This window comes from Poecilia mexicana, unplaced genomic scaffold (genome assembly GCF_051168715.1).
Source record: "Poecilia mexicana isolate PSO_F unplaced genomic scaffold, ASM5116871v1 scaffold_6, whole genome shotgun sequence".
NCBI lineage: Eukaryota > Metazoa > Chordata > Actinopteri > Cyprinodontiformes > Poeciliidae > Poecilia > Poecilia mexicana.
In genome coordinates this window covers 10424725-10441048 of record NW_028263375.1, presented here as the reverse complement: position 1 = coordinate 10441048, position 16324 = coordinate 10424725, and the positions used below count along the sequence as shown (strand labels likewise).

The window sequence follows — 16324 nt, the reverse complement described above, 5'->3', positions numbered from 1 at the left end:
GTGTCTTATCTTACCAGTTGTGGTAAATGTAAAAGGTGTTGTTGTTGGTGTATGTATGCATGGTGCCATTTTTACTATGGTTCCGTTCGGTCCACAAACACCCGAGATGCAGGTTCCATCTCCATCATGTGTTTCAAAGACTGTATCGCCATATTTGTATGTTTTATTCATGTAGACACAGGTGCAAGCTGCAAAATAATGACATGGCTCATGACAATTTGTCTTCAATAATTTTTCTGACAGTGACAAAAATCTAGCTCCTGGTTTGCAAATCATATGCACATATTTTAGCCTTACCATTCAAATCATAAATGCATGTCAGCTGTGTTGAAGAGCAAGAACTGTGAGAAAAGGAAATAAGTTTATTTTCATGTTTTAGGTACATATTGTTTTTGAAACTTGTTCCATTACTAAACATAGCAAAATTTATATATTTGAAAGGATCCTACCACTTGTGACAATTTGCAGACATTGACTCTCCATCCTTGTAATGGTTTCCATCTTCATCATAGCAGCCACACTCTTTCTCAGACACACACTTCATGCTAGCTTCATCAAAATAAGGCTGTTCCCGAGGGCATGATGGATAACACCCTTAAAAAGTAAATTAATTTTGGAAAGCACACAGAAGATTTAGTCATTTCTTTAGCCTTTTTTCAGATTTCAGATAATCTTCATGTGTTCTGTATGACGAGGTGATCTGCTGAAGCACTAACATAGCGTGAGGATATATAAATGAAGAAACAAAGATTTGCTTCTGTTTGAAGCACTTAGCACATTTTGACAGGCAGCAAAATAGGACTAAGCCATTATACAAAAGGGGATCACAGACTTGGAATATGGGATTTGAAATTTCTTGTGCAAATAAAGTATGTCACAAAGAGAATTTTGGGTCTGTCTTTTTGTTGCACTTGTATAATTTGAAAGGGGCTTGCAGTGGAAGTTTGCAAAAGGTCCTATTGATTTCAGTAAGCATCCCCAATTTTAACTGTGATAATTTAATGGGATTTACCTGAAGAGTATTTAAAAATCTGATGTCAAATATCATTGTCACCAATCTCATAAAATTAAAGATTTAAAATGCTTTTCTTTCTTATCATTCTTACCTTCCAGTGGTGGAAGTTTATTGTAGCATTTCCCTGAAGGATTCCTGCATGTCTTCATGCAAGACTTTCCACATGGAGCATAGTGCCACTCGCACTCTCCATCAAGGTTGTAATAGTCACAGAACAGAGCTGATAAAACAGAACACAAGTAAGTTGAAAGTATTTGTTCAAGATACAAGACATTGTAATTTTTTTTCAGAAAATAAGTTAAGTAGTAAGAGCCTATATTTTTAAGTTCATACACACAACAAAAAGCAATCTTGTTATCTGTACTGTGTTTTATTTTTTATTTTCAAACATGAATTACTCCCCATAAGCTATCAGAATCCAGGACCAACAGGGACCATTTCTTTTCTGCCTTTGCAGAAACCCAATCCAAACTTACGGCAGATGGTGGGGGTTCTCCACTTTACACAGGCTCCAGCCTCATTGCATGCTTCTGCATATGCTCCTACAGCTGAGCAGAAACACTCACAATCTCCTCCCGTGTTGCAGGCACACGTATCTGCCACACAAGCCTCATAGTACTGTTCTGGCTCCACCTTTTTAGAAAAACGTAATTGTAAATGCAGGTAACAAATGAAAAGTATTGTTCTCCAGTTGGTTATGCAAGAACATATCTTCATTTATACTATCATTAGCATTTAATGTCCTTAGTTTTTCTCACCTTGTCATGGCAGGAAGTAAACACTTCACTTTTGATAATGTTGCAGTGTTTTTCTGCCCAGGCGCGTCTCTGAGAGTACAGAGCACACGGGTTCAGTGTGGTGTTTACATCTGAGCAGGAGGATGACAGTTTCCAGCTGTTTCCAAACTCTGTTGGATTAACTACAATTTCGTTGCTTCTGGTAGTGAAATCATTCTTGATGGCCCCATCATAATTTCCACACAGGCCACAGACTTTGCCCTGCCATAAAATAAAAGCATGATCATTTCTGAATTGAAAGCTCTCAAATATTTATTCAAGAAACTCTAGATGTCCTCCTCACTCACCTTGAATGTGGAGCTGAGTTTGATCATGATTGTTGTTTTCTTATTCCAGATGAGAAGAAGGCCATTATTTGCCTCAATGACAACATATATACCCATAGTGTGGACTTTAAAAGGTATGTCAATCCCTTTGCTTTGACTGATAACTTTGACACTTTCGTCTGACAGAACAATTTCTTTCCTCTAAAATGATAAATAAAGCACACAAACACCAAATGACACATTCACACTCAATCAGATGCTTAAAGCTTTAGCTGGACAACTGGAGGCACTACAGTCATATCTGAAAATGTAAAGGAAAGTTATTTTCTTTCTAAATTAAAAATTGTTTAAAAAAAAAAGCATGACAACCTCTTCAGGTGGGGCTCAACATGAGAGGAAAATAATTAACAAGAAAAATTAACTGCAAACATTTTGTCAACTTCACCAACATTTTGTCAACATTTTGTCAACTTGGTCTCTGTGCCAGAGACCAAATTATAAATAACAGCTACAAAATAGTGATTAAGAAGACAGAATCTTGTGTCCTTAATATTTAAAAATTTATATTTTTTTAAATATTTGTTTTTAATTTAAAAATGCAATAAAAATATACAATTATTTTTTAAATAATACAATGTTATTTATTTAAAATACATATATAAAAAGAAGGAAGTATGACTTAAGGTGTTCATGGAGATGCTCCAGGTCACAGTGTTTTTATTTTATATATAAAAAAAAAAAAAATTCCCTTCTCACCCTCCGCGGGTGGTCTCTTTCATCCTCTGAGCTCGGGTCCTCTACCAGAGGCCTGGGAGCTTGAGGGTTCTGCGCAGTATCTTGGCTGTGCCTAGAACTGCACATTTCTGGACTGAGATGTCTGATGTTGTTCCTGGGATCTGTTTGAGCCACTGCTCCAGTTTGGGGGTGACTGCCCCGAGGGCCCCGATGACCACAGGCACCACTGTGGTCTTCACCTTCCAGGCCTTCTCCAGTTCCTCTCTGAGGCCCTGGTATTTCTCCAGTTTCTCATGCTCCTTTTTCCTGATGTTGTGGTCACTTGGTATTGCTACATCCACCACAACGGCTTTCCTCTGTTCTTTATCCACCACCACAATGTCCGGTTGGTTCGACATTACCATCTTGTCTGTCTGGATCTGGAAGTCCCACAGGATCTTAGCTCGGTCATTCTCCACCACCTTTGGGGGTGTCCCCCATTTTGACCTCGGGGCTTCCAGTCCATATTCTGCACAGATGTTCCTGTACACTATGCCCGCCACTTGGTTATGTCGTTCCATGTACGCTTTCCCTGCCAGCATCTTGCACCCTGCTGTTATGTGCTGGACTGTCTCAGAGGCCTCCTTGCACAACCTACACCTTGGGTCTTGTCTGGTGTGGTAGATCTGAGCTTCTATTGCTCTGGTGTTTAGGGCCTGTTCCTGGGCGGCCAGGATGAGGGCCTCCGTGCTGTCCTTGAGTCCAGCTTTCTCCAGCCATTGGTAGGATTTCCTGATATCAGCCACTTCAGTTATTTGTCGGTGGTACATCCCATGTAGGGGCTTGTCTTCCCATGATGGTTCCTCCAGCACCTCGTCCTCTGTTCCCCATTGCCTGAGACATTCGCTGAGCACATCGTCCGTTGAGGCTTTGTCCTTGATGTATTTATGGATCTTAGATGTTTCATCCTGGACAGTGGCTCTCACACTCACTAGTCCTCTGCCTCCTTCCTTACGGCTCGTGTACAGTCTCAGGGTGCTGGATTTGGGGTGGAACCCTCCATGCATGGTTAGTAGCTTCCGAGTCTTAACATCCGTGGCCTTCATCTCTTCCATTGGCCAGCTAATTATTCCGGCAGGGTATCTGATTACTGGTAAGGCATAGCTGTTTATTGCACGGATCTTGTTCTTGCCATTGAGCTGGCTTCTCAGGACTTGCCTTATTCGTTGGAGGTATTTGGCTGTGGCTCCTTTCCTTGTGACCTCATCGAGGTTGCCATTTGCTTGTGGTATTCCCAGGTACTTGTAGCTGTGCTCTATGTCTGCTATCGTTCCCTCTGGGAGTGAGACCCCTTCTGTGCGGACGACCTTCCTTATATATATATATATATATATATACATATATATATATATATATATATATATATATATATATGTATATATATATATATATATATATATATATATATATATATTTTTTTTTTTTTTACTGTAGTCTAAAGAACTGAGGTCACATCAGAGGGAGTTGTCGATTTGTTCTCTCATGGGAGGCTAGCTTTCCTACACTTTGAAAACTCCTGGTTTGAAACATTACTTTTTACAACTTAAAAAAAAATAATAGTTTTTATAGTTTGGTATCATCAAAACTTTTTCTTGCATGTAAGCACAGATCACCAGGCAAAAAAAAAAAAACGTAGTATTTTGTGAATGCAATGGAGTGTTTTCTCCATATTTACATACCCCCAAGTAGAGTTTAATACTGGTGGAGCAAATGCTTTCACCACATGGGATGTTTTCAGTCCGGACCCTGAAGGTGCCATTCACATCATCTCCACAATAATCCTGCAACAATTTGAAGTCAGTTTAACAAAACTTACCTTGACACAAGAACAAAAACAAAAAAATAAAACCCACAAGAAACTATACCTGAGAAAAGATGTAGCCACAATCCCCCTTAAAGGCAAATTTCTTGTTATCAAAAGTAATATAATGTCCCTCTCCATATATGGTGCAGGTCCCACCACAGTCATTTTCTGTGCATTGCCATTTCCTGTTTTTGCATGTGCTAGAATTTTAATCAATATATGAAGTTAATAGTCAAAAGAGACAGAATGGTGTGAAATGTGTAGAAATCTGGTACTTGTTAAATGTGCAAATGAAATCTCACCATGTATTACAGTCCACTTTGATTTTTTCTCCTGGGTTATAGTATTTTCCATCATGGGGGCAGGGACAGTCTTCCTCCTTTACACAGCCTCCTTTCCCATCTGACAGCAGACCATTGGGACACACACACCCTGAGACGCACTGTGAACTCACCTGCGCAATATGGTTAATTTATTTACAGTTTATTTAGTTGCTTAAACATATAAGTACTATTTATTTAGAAGCATTAAGCTGCCAGCATCTGAGTCTTACACATTCAGCATCCAATGTGTTGCAGCTCTTCTGACACTCTGACCCCTTTTCCTTTGACTTTGCTTTGGAGCAATCGAAGAAAACCATGGGACTGGTGCATGCTGATGACAGTGATACAGCGTTAAAAGAAACTGCAATCTAAAGCATGCTGTTGTTAAAACTTGTCTTTACTGCAGCACTTTATGCTTACACTTAGATACTGGCTCTCCTTTACAAGTAAATTTTCCAGCGTGGCAGGTGCTGAATAGCAAGACAGACAAAAAAAATGTTACACAAAATTAAGAGTGTAATTACAAAGTTTTAAATTGGTATTGATTCAAAACAAAAACATATTTTGTCCTTAAAATTAATTTTTATACCATTTTTCCCCACAAAAAATATGTTTTTATACTTCAAAGCAGATATATAACAAATGATGGTTCAAAATACAGGAGTAATTTGCATTAAGTGCAAACAGTCATAGTCTGTTGGTGCAGTCAATATTAAAATGACAAGATAGTATTTCAAAACACAAAGCAAATTTTGTTCTTCATGTGACAGCACAAAAAGAGAGGATTTCAATGGGTTTTTTTCTCAGCACTTGAAAAATAGACCAGCGTAAAAAATCTGTAACATAGGAAAAGGTAAAACCTGGACTTGAATATTCCACACCAATTATATATTCCTAAAAACAGTATGTGATTTCAAAACCTTTACTTAATTTGTGAAGCACCAAAAATAAGCAGTCTTATATTTCTACAAAATATTACCTACATTTTATCTTGTCTTTTGAGTATGACATATTAGTAGGCCCCTTGCTGACACCTAGAAGTCCTTACCATGTTCGTCCTTGGACATTAGTCGTCTCCCCAGGCTGTACCACTGTGTTTCCTGCCTGACAGGAGCACTCTGAAGCTGATACACAAACTCCTTCCTCGTTTAGAAAATATCCTTTAGCACAACCACAGCCGTCAACTGGGGTAACCTCAACCTTGCAAGTCACGTCCGACTGACTCAGAGAGCGGCAAGTTCGACCGCAGCGCGTCATTTTGTAATTGTACACAAGTGTCGAAGGGCATTCTGTGTATTTGTCTGTTGAAAAAGGAAAGGAATATTTGGTGCATTATTGCTTTAATTAGACTGTGCATTTCTATCTGTTTTGTTTATCTTAGACATACTGCAAACATCTTCTCTCCAGCCTTTCAGGAATACACCTTCAGCAGCACATGCGTGGACATATGAGGACAAGGCGGCACACATACAGTCCTCGCTGTTTTCACAGGCACAAGTGTCATACATGCAAGTCTGTGAAGGTAAATGACATTAGATTAGATTAAACATTACAAGGTATGGGAAATGAAGAGCAAAACAACAACAACAGAAAAAAAAATAGAAATTAGATGCACACAGAAAGTGCTACATGCTTACAGCAAAGTACTCTTCTGGGTCTATTTTAGAATGGCAATGTGAAAAAATCCCATTTGTGTCTGACAGGAGGGAGCACCAGGTTTTTGCAAATTTGTCTACAAAAGAAAAAAGAATAAGTTAATTGGTGGAGTACTATGGGTGATATATGGATAACTGTCAATGACTTACTCTTGTCAATGCTTAAACTGCAGGGGTCTGCAAGGTCATTTTTTACATCTGGACAATTTGGTTTGGCCCGCCATGTGTTGGCAAAGGCCACTGGTGTTCTTTCTGGAAGTCCACTTGTAGTTTTGAAGTCATCTTCTGAGTTATCATTGAAATCTCCACAAAGGCCTACAAAAATATAACACTTAAACTTTATGCCCAATTAAAAACAAATCAACACAATCTTGAAACTCCTAAAGAATAATCATACCTATAACTTTACTCTTCAGGGAGACATCGGCTCTGATGTAGAGCTGCAGAATTGGTACAACCTGAATCTCGAGATCAAGTCCAAAGGATGTGTGGATTATGGTAAAGAATGTAGAGGGACGGAAGATTTTAATGTCATCTGCAAATGGAAAGAAACACATAAAATCTCAAACATTTCATTAAACTTTGAGCAAAACCAATTTATGTTGCATTTTCACTGAAAAAGGCACACTAATAAAAAGCATCTACTCACCCAGGAAAAAAGGAAGCTCAAAGACCTGATGGTTATATGAGACTTCATTTTTGTCTTTAACTTCAATTATCTTTGGGAAAACACAAGTTACTAACACAAGTCAGTAAATTTTATACACACACATATCTAAATATATAGTCTCATGCATATGTGACATAAATATTTTACCGTGTGATTTTGATACAGCAGAGTGATGGCAGACAGACAAGTTGATTTATCAGACCTTTCACATTTGTCGAAATCACCAAGCACAGTAAAAGCATTGTCTTCAACCTGAAGCCACAAGGTGAAAAATACATTCAGATATCAAATAATTATCTGATTGGAATTCAGTATAATTCTGCTTAAAAGAAACTAACATTTATGTTCTATTTAGTTCTAAGTGTTTTTATTAATATCTCTTTACCTTGGACAAAACATAGGAACATTTTCCATGGAAATTGTATGTCTTATCATCATAGGTGGAGAAGTGAGAGCCTCCTCTGATGGAACAGACAGCAGGACAGTTTGCATCTACACAGCTCCACTCACCCTTTGAACAGGTGCTGTAGAAAGACACATTATGTTGTCAATTCACTGGATTTCCCATCTCAGAAACAGATATTGAAGCATACTGTATTCTCTTTGTATTTATTTATATAGTTTTTACCAGTTTTTACACGCCATCATGGTTGATTCCCCAGTGTTGTACGTCTCGCCTTTGTGGAAACATGGGCACTGCTCAACAGGAACACATCCACTTTCTGAGATATCATCAAAGATTGTACCTTGGAGGAGATGAGCAATAGTTGGTAATGATTATTGTCAATGTTATAACACTAATATAGTCCAGATCAAATTCTGTAAGTGTTATTATATGTGTGGGAGTGTTGGGTTTTGACACTATGATGCTATAACAGATGTCTGATTCTTTTAAATGGTTTTAAGGGTTACAATTTTAACTTTAATATTTTAAAGGGATAGTTCATATTTTTTTAGGTGGCTGCTGCATTGGATTTTTGATTCTCTTTGAATCAAAAGACTCATCCAAATGTCCTATAACATTAGTGTAAGTGGCACTGTTAATGTTAGAGATGTTATGAATAGTTTTCTGCAGTAGATTCTACAATGACCCATTGTAATAACTTGTACAAGCAGGGAGCTGCTTCAATCAAAGGTTCTGACCTATTTTATATTTCAACACTCAAAATAGTTTTACTTCTCTTTCTGTGCTCTTACTTATCTTTCCAATCTGAAAGTTTGCCAACTACTGTTTGCATAAGGTAGCATGCTAGAGATGAGAACATGTAAGAGCTCTGTTACAGAACATTTTGCAAACACTCAGAGTACTATTGTGTACTTAACAAAATAAATACAACTGTTAAAGCTTAGACATTGCTAAGGCTTAACTTGATAATCTAACTATGGAACATAAATAACAAGACAAATGCCACACTATAAAATATTAAACAGTTGGATTACAAATCAATATTAACTGTGAAACTAACCAGGAGGACAGAAGCATCCGTCGATGCAGTGCTCATCACACAGCTCACTTTTCTGCCGGTATTTGCAGGTGTCAATACAGGGACTGCCACACTCCTTATACTCCATGTTGAAAGGACATGTTTTTTCTACCCAGAACATAAAAGTTATGTCTTGCAATGTATTGGTACAAATATACAGTTCAAAACTTTTTCATCTCTTACCACACAGTTGTTTTGTCCTCCACTGCTTTGGCTGTCCACCTGCATGGGCGCACTGTCGGGCGTACTCAGACACAGTCGAACACAAGCATGCGCTGCTGTTGCTTTTGCAGTAACAGAAGTCTTCCACACAGGCTTCCATGAAGGACTCGGAGTCAATTAGTTTGCGACAGCTTTTAAATTCAGGTCCTGACAGCAACTTCTTGCAGAGTTTTTTCTGCAAGTTTACATTTATTATACACATTAATTGAATGCAATTATCAATCTAAAACAGCTTCAAAATGTCAAATTTTGAAAATTACCCCATCTGTGCAATTCTTATTAGCCCCGGAAGAAACCACTTTACAAGTTTCAGTGGGACTATCAACTTTCCAGTTCAACGCATATTCTTCAGTACTTATGGAAGCCTCTGTGTTGAGAAGAAAAACAAGATTGTCAACTTTGATACATATGTGTCCATTTGTGTGTGAAGCGTGTGCATTAAGTACATACCTGACTGGACAAACTCATCATAAAGCTTGATTTCATTGAAGTCCCCACACAGGCCGCAAGTTTGATTCTTGAATTTGGCATCCAGCTCCACCTTAAATGCATATGAAATTCAGATTTAAGTCGAATTCAGATCTTCAGATGGACTCTTGGTCCGTCTTTTTACACCTGGCTTGACTTTTGCCTTAGCTGCCTTTCTTTTAATGCTCAGTGCGCAAGGTTGGATGAAAACCCAATGAGCAAACATTTACAAAACAGCAGTACAAACATTCTCTGACACTTGTTTAATATGCTGTCATTCAAAAGTAGTTTACTTAACTATCAAATAACTTTTCCTTTTCAAACATATTTCATTTTCACTAAAAATGCTTCTAAATGTTTCTTGATGACCACTGATCAGAAGATATTTACATAATCATAATCTCATAACTGGCAAAGGATATTTTAATGACTTATTTCATGCAAAGCTGCAGAAATGTATTTAAAGTACTTATGTTTTTTTCTTTTTTTTTACCCAACGATGTTATTTAATGTTATTTTATAGATCTTTATAGATCTTGATGGGGGTTATATATTTGCTATTTTGTCAGTCAATGAATAATCATGAGTTTTGCCTTATGTCAGGGTAATGTAGGATTATTTACTCGTCACTAAGGAAGGCACTAAAGTGTCACAGCTACTGTTGACTCTAGACGTGCCAAAAAACTTTTTTAGATAGAATTTTCAAATCTCTCTAATATTTTACCATTCTGCATTTTACAGTCAACTAATTTTAGGTCTAATGAAATGTAATTAGAGTGGAATGTGGCTGTATAATTGGATTGCATTCAAACTTACTGGGTCAGTTTGAAATAATTTGGATTATGCACAACTGAGTATAAACTCAACCAACAAGTCTTGCAAAATATCTTGCAAAATAATTTCTTGTAAGCAGTATATGTGTTGAACTGAATGAAAAAAATGTAGTTTAATTTACCTCAACTTTAAAAAACCTTTAACAAAACAAACAAAACTTACCCAGAGGGAGTCCTTTTGATTCCACATGAATGTCAGACCCAACTTAGCTTCAACTTTAATATAGGACATGGTTTCCTTAATTGAAATGCCACCCTGACTGAATGGTATGGAGACACTGGAAAAGAAGAATAAGCAATTAGTCTGTACATAAAACTTGAATTATAAGTATAATCTTCACATTAACTAGTATCTGAAAAGAAAAAAAAAACCCCAATAAACTCACGGTTTATTCATGACCATAACGGAAGTGTTGGCAAACTCCACCACAATCCCTTCCAGTTTCATCAGAATTCTGGTGATGGAGATTTCCCCATCCACTTCCTGTCGCTGGAGCTGAATATTGAAACTCTCATAGCTGCCCTTACACTGGGATGTAAAGATGTAGTTACAGGTGGAGGGAAGGTGGAAGAAAGCCCCATCAAAAGTCTTGTAAAGGAAGTTCCCCCAAGTGCTGCAGAACTGGTTGATGTGGGAGCCTCTCACTTCTGTTTTTTTAAGGACAGAATTTTCATTATAGGGAAATTCAAAGTACACAAATATTTTTACATTTAGAAAGAATCAAATATATTGTTTATTTAAATCTTCACCTTTAATCACTGCCATGTTTCCCACTTTTTGAACTTCTGCTATAAATAGAAGAAAGACATTTTTTCAAAAATTAACAATTACAAAATTGTAAATTAAAATGAGAATAAGGTTTTATGTAGCCACTGGCAGGTATAGAGCTATAATCAGTTCTTATTAATTTACATACCAGAGGAGGCTGCAGATAGTCCAAGGCTTAGAATGAGCCATGGTAGCGCCCATTCTAGAAGGAGCCTGACTCCTCTCATGGTTCCTCAGTCGGACCTGTCCTGTGTTGGATACTTGAACCAACTAGTGCACTAGTTGAGATGCGTTATGTTATATATTCCTGTGGTGTTTACAGTTTAGGAGGGGTCAACAATATTCTGGGTGTCAACGTTTGTGACTTTGGTTTCCATGAATATCACTCCCAAGAAAAGGTATTAGTTACTAATATCTTTCCATCTTTGTTTATATAGAGAAGCATTATCAGTTGAAGTTTTGGAAATTTTTTTGGTCATTAAACTTAGTGATGAACCAAAGTATTTGGACTTGAGGGTTGTGGCGCCATTGCAACAATCCTTTGTAAAATTGTTTTTATAAGATTAATCTATACTTTAGTAGTGTACCATGCACTGATCAAACATTTGCTCAAGTCTGTCTTCGTCCTTCAACATTTGTTTCCCGAGTGTTATGCTTAGTAAATCCCCACAAGTAAAGCAATAAGAAAGAGAAATCTAAACCCAGTTTGTGAATTGGCACTATATATATACTGCTCACAAAAATAAAGGGAACACTTAAACAACACAATATAACTCCAAGTAAATCAAACTTCTGTGAAATCAAACTGTCCACTTAGGAAGCAACACATTGATGATTTTTGTGTGATTTTGTTGTCAGCACATTCAACTTTGTACAGAACAAAGTATTCAATGAGAATATGTCATTCATTCAGATCTAGGATGTGTTATTTGAGTTTTCCCTTTATTTTTTTGAGCAGTATATATGTACAAAAGATTGTTAATTATTTGTTCCAGCCCTTAAGTTTGTTTTTCTTTATCTAGGTGTTTTATGTGTAATGCCTTTTTGCTCCACTGGGTGGCTTCTTGTTTATACTTCACTTATGGACATGAGCATTCAGTGGGGCGGCTCTCAAGGCAGATTTGTTACCTCTTTATATCGTGTGCGTCCATTGAATGTAAGTGGTACTGTTGATGTCTAAGAGCTGTATTTGTATATTGTCTTGTCGAATGTTATGGTCGCTTAGTGTGGTTTGTTCGTATTATGCAGAGCTAGAGTTAACTGTTTAGGTTAAGCTAGTAAGCTCAGTTAATTAGACGCAGCTGTCGCTGGTGTTGCAATTTCCGACTGAAATGCCGTGTTTCTCTTGTATGTTTTGTAGTGTTACGCTATTATCGGTCGGATTGGTTGTTGTTTAAGTGTAGAGCATTTACAGACAGATACTCATGGTTTGTATTTGTTTGTCTTTATAGGAAACCACACATACTCACACCTACACACACACGCATGCACCCATACACACATAATCTCATCTACAAGCGCACCCCCTCGACTCCTGCCTGTTATATGCATGGATGAAGCTGGAAGTTTATTAAAGTCATGTTAAGTCTAATTCTGGACTCGGACGTTCTCTCCTTTCAATAACTCACCTCAACATATATAACAGCCGTCCTAACCCGATGCCTGGAGTGATTGCTTATCCACAACAAAATCAGCTTCAGCCTTTAATACAATATATATATATATATATATATATTCTCACCCTCTGCGGGTGGTCTCTTTCATCCTCTGAGCTCGGGTCCTCTACCAGAGGCCTGGGAGCTTGAGGGTTCTGCGCAGTATCTTGGCTGTGCCTAGAACTGCACATTTCTGGACTGAGATGTCTGATGTTGTTCCTGGGATCTGTTTGAGCCACTGCTCCAGTTTGGGGGTGACTGCCCCGAGGGCCCTGATGACCACAGGCACCACTGTGGTCTTCACCTTCCAGGCCTTCTCCAGTTCCTCTCTGAGGCCCTGGTATTTCTCCAGTTTCTCGTGCTCCTTTTTCCTGATGTTGTGGTCACTTGGTATTGCTACATCCACCACAATGGCTTTCCTCTGTTCTTTATCCACCACCACAATGTCCGGTTGGTTCGCCATTACCATCTTGTCTGTCTGGATCTGGAAGTCCCACAGGATCTTAGCTCGGTCATTCTCCACCACCTTTGGGGGTGTTCCCCACTTTGATCTTGGGGCTTCCAGTCCATATTCTGCACAGATGTTTCTGTACACTATGCCCGCCACTTGGTTATGTCGTTCCATGTACGCTTTCCCTGCCAGCATCTTGCACCCTGCTGTTATGTGCTGGACTGTCTCAGGGGCCTCCTTGCACAACCTACACCTTGGGTCTTGTCTGGTGTGGTAGATCTGAGCCTCTATTGCTCTGGTATTTAGGGCCTGTTCCTGGGCAGCCAGGATGAGGGCCTTTGTGCTGTCCTTGAGTCCAGCTTTCTCCAGCCATTGGTAGGATTTCCTGATATCAGCCACTTCAGTTATTTGTCGGTGGTACATCCCATGTAGGGGCTTATCCTCCCATGATGGTTCCTCCAGCACCTTGTCCTCTGTTCCCCATTGCCTGAGACATTCGTTGAGCACATCGTCCGTTGAGGCTTTGTCCTTGATGTATTTATGGATCTTGGATGTTTCATCCTGGACAGTGGCTCTCACACTCACTAGTCCTCTGCCTCCTTCCTTACGGCTCGTGTACAGTCTCAGGGTGCTGGATTTGGGATGGAACCCTCCATACATGGTTAGTAGCTTCCGAGTCTTAACATCTGTGGCCTTCATCTCTTCCATTGGCCAGCTAATTATGCCTGCAGGGTATCTGATTACTGGTAAGGCATAGCTGTTTATAGCACGGATCTTGTTCTTGCCATTGAGCTGGCTTCTCAGGACTTGCCTTATTCATTGGAGGTATTTGGCTGTAGCTCCTTTCCTTGTGACCTCATCAAGGTTGCCATTTGCTTGTGGTATTCCCAGGTACTTGTAGCTGTGCTCTATGTCTGCTATTGTTCCTTCTGAAAGATTCTTACATAACCAACTGTCAGCTGCTATAGTTTCAGGTTACGATCATAACGCCCTTCCGCTTTGCTCTTTTTTTAAAAATTTTTTTTCTCAGAGAGTAAAAATTTCTTTCACCTTTCAGTCAATCAGTCAAGTTTTGTTTGTATAGCACATTTCAGTAACAAACCAGTTCAAAGTGCTTTACATCATAAAAATACAAAAACAAAAAGTCATAAAAACAACATACAGTTGACAATTGGAAACAAGTAACAGACATTACATTATGGTGAGTGCCATCATACGATTCGACGTATTTGGCGTTGGTCAATGTTCCATTCATTAAGGTTAAACAGTAACTCTACACAGGTGAATTTTTAGCCTTGATTTAAAGGAAATCAGTGTTTTGGTTGTTCTGGACATTCCAGATTTGTGGTTCATAGAAGCCGAATGCTGCTTCTCCATGACTCCTCTGCGCTTTGCCTCGCGCGCTGCCGCTGCTTTACCTCAGCAGGATCGCGCGTGCCTCCTTTCACTCAAACTGGACACAGGCTGACCTGTATGGATATGTACATCAACCTACTGTGAGTGTAACCCAGGGTGAAAAAACTGCTCTTAGTCCCGCCTTACTGCCCCATTGGTTAGAGTGACAGTCAGTCACACAATGCATGCAGCCAATTGACACACCTGATGTAATTATTTAGGCTTGCTCCAGCTTTCCCCAGTCAGGTGTGAGGGGGAGAGCTGGAGACAAAGGAGCTACAGGTTGGTGTTCTCAAACAATCAGTTATCTCTTTGTTTGTAATGCACTTTTTAACCTCACAATATAAAAATCATGTAGATCCAAAAAATCCAGTGAGTTTGGAGCCTTGAAGCTGCCATGCTCCCAACTATTATTGAAATTGGTGAGTAGTGAGCACAATGTTGTTTTGTTGTTTTAGCATGTTGGTTGGTAGCTAATGCTAATCCTGATCATCAATTGTTGTAATCTAACTTCTTTAAGATAATGAGATAAATGTTTCTTCATTTGGTCTGACAGATTAGATATATTGCATTTATTTCTGTGTGAAACTGAAAACTCTAGTTAACTAGCCGGCTGGAAATTTACTGGTCCTGTTTATTTTAATACAGGCCAGGTGATCCCCTTTTTAGGGTAAAGGATGGCGAGCTTCTGAAAACTGGCTGGAGCCAGGAGAGCCCTAAGAATCACTTCATCCTGGTCTGGTCTGTATCAATTCCCCCTCCATCTCACCACTCAGGCACACACTCCATTATTCATCTCTTCATCCGAAAGAACTTGCGCTGGGACATTTTCAACTTAAATATCTGGATAATTCAACCATGGACTTCTGAATGTGTGTCGGTCAGGTTTTGGACTGACCAGCGGGGAAGTCAAGACCAGTTGTGCACAAACCAATGAAGGACGGCCGCAGTACTGTGTATATTTTTTTGTTTTTATTTTTGGTCCTATGTATGTTTGTCTTGCATTGTTCACTTTAATTTTGTCTAATACATGGTATTGAAAGCAGTTCTTTTGTATTGTTTTATTGATTACTGACAACAGCTCCAGTAGACGAATTCTAGTCTTCTGATTTTTTCCATCCAGTCCTTTTACACTTTAAATAGTGCTACATGAGGAATTATGATCCTTTGGAGAAACTCTGGGTAAGAGTTTAAAATCCGCCGCGTTAGCTCTGGTTGCACAGCTCAATGTGAACCGCAGGAATAAGTTTTAGTGAATTCAGAGTTGCGTTGTGGAGCAGTGAGAATGATTTATCTTTGAACGAACAATTATATGCGCCGTTTACATCTCAACGCGCTGCCCAGCGTGTGGCTCTGTGTTTGTCTTCCCTGTAAAGTTTATGTCTGTGGTCCCAGTTGGCCGGAGCGTTTGTGGATAATGAGCAGCGCTAACCTGATCATGCAGGTTCAACCTGGTGAGGAGCTTTAGCGCTCTCCTCGGAGTCACGCATCACGCTGATTTTATACTATTTTATTATTATTTTTAGTATTATTTTTCCGGTTACAGGATGCATCAAACCATATCAAATGCGTTGTCTACTTAGAGTTAATACGCGTGGCCGCACGGAGATCTGAGAAACTCGTGACCGTCAGACACTGTCGAGTCACATAAACTCGACCAACCAGAATAGTTTCTGTGACGATTAAAAACTCAACAGACACAAAATAGAACAGCTACTAAAGCCACATTAGCAGCACTGAATT

The 16324-nt window shown here is 39.0% G+C and overlaps 1 protein-coding gene and 1 long non-coding RNA gene across 2 annotated transcripts in view; one reads left to right on the top strand and one right to left on the bottom strand.

Annotated features, from left to right (window-relative positions):
* Window positions 1-11338, bottom strand: part of LOC106933098 (uncharacterized) — a 31227-nt gene extending 19889 nt beyond the window's left edge. The window contains exons 1-29 of the mRNA XM_088006231.1: window positions 11229-11338; window positions 11062-11100; window positions 10698-10959; window positions 10475-10589; window positions 9461-9551; window positions 9271-9377; window positions 8972-9185; window positions 8771-8896; window positions 7933-8050; window positions 7690-7828; window positions 7452-7556; window positions 7284-7353; window positions 7032-7169; window positions 6785-6949; window positions 6617-6711; window positions 6367-6493; window positions 6028-6280; window positions 5400-5449; window positions 5210-5310; window positions 4959-5110; window positions 4718-4856; window positions 4532-4633; window positions 2100-2279; window positions 1774-2013; window positions 1492-1648; window positions 1107-1235; window positions 450-594; window positions 298-341; window positions 15-188 (exon numbers count right to left, since the gene is read on the bottom strand). Coding sequence (XP_087862357.1) covers window positions 15-188; window positions 298-341; window positions 450-594; window positions 1107-1235; window positions 1492-1648; window positions 1774-2013; window positions 2100-2279; window positions 4532-4633; window positions 4718-4856; window positions 4959-5110; window positions 5210-5310; window positions 5400-5449; window positions 6028-6280; window positions 6367-6493; window positions 6617-6711; window positions 6785-6949; window positions 7032-7169; window positions 7284-7353; window positions 7452-7556; window positions 7690-7828; window positions 7933-8050; window positions 8771-8896; window positions 8972-9185; window positions 9271-9377; window positions 9461-9551; window positions 10475-10589; window positions 10698-10959; window positions 11062-11100; window positions 11229-11307 — 3856 coding nt within the window. The 5' untranslated portion in view covers window positions 11308-11338. The remainder of the gene's footprint in view (window positions 1-14; window positions 189-297; window positions 342-449; window positions 595-1106; window positions 1236-1491; window positions 1649-1773; window positions 2014-2099; window positions 2280-4531; window positions 4634-4717; window positions 4857-4958; window positions 5111-5209; window positions 5311-5399; window positions 5450-6027; window positions 6281-6366; window positions 6494-6616; window positions 6712-6784; window positions 6950-7031; window positions 7170-7283; window positions 7354-7451; window positions 7557-7689; window positions 7829-7932; window positions 8051-8770; window positions 8897-8971; window positions 9186-9270; window positions 9378-9460; window positions 9552-10474; window positions 10590-10697; window positions 10960-11061; window positions 11101-11228) is intronic.
* Window positions 11339-14688: 3350 nt separating this feature from the next.
* On the top strand, window positions 14689-15626 carry LOC148158648 (uncharacterized). The gene is made up of 2 exons (XR_015763024.1): window positions 14689-15003; window positions 15230-15626. It is a non-coding gene; the product is annotated as an uncharacterized LOC148158648 (long non-coding RNA).
* The last annotated feature ends 698 nt before the right edge of the window (window positions 15627-16324 follow it).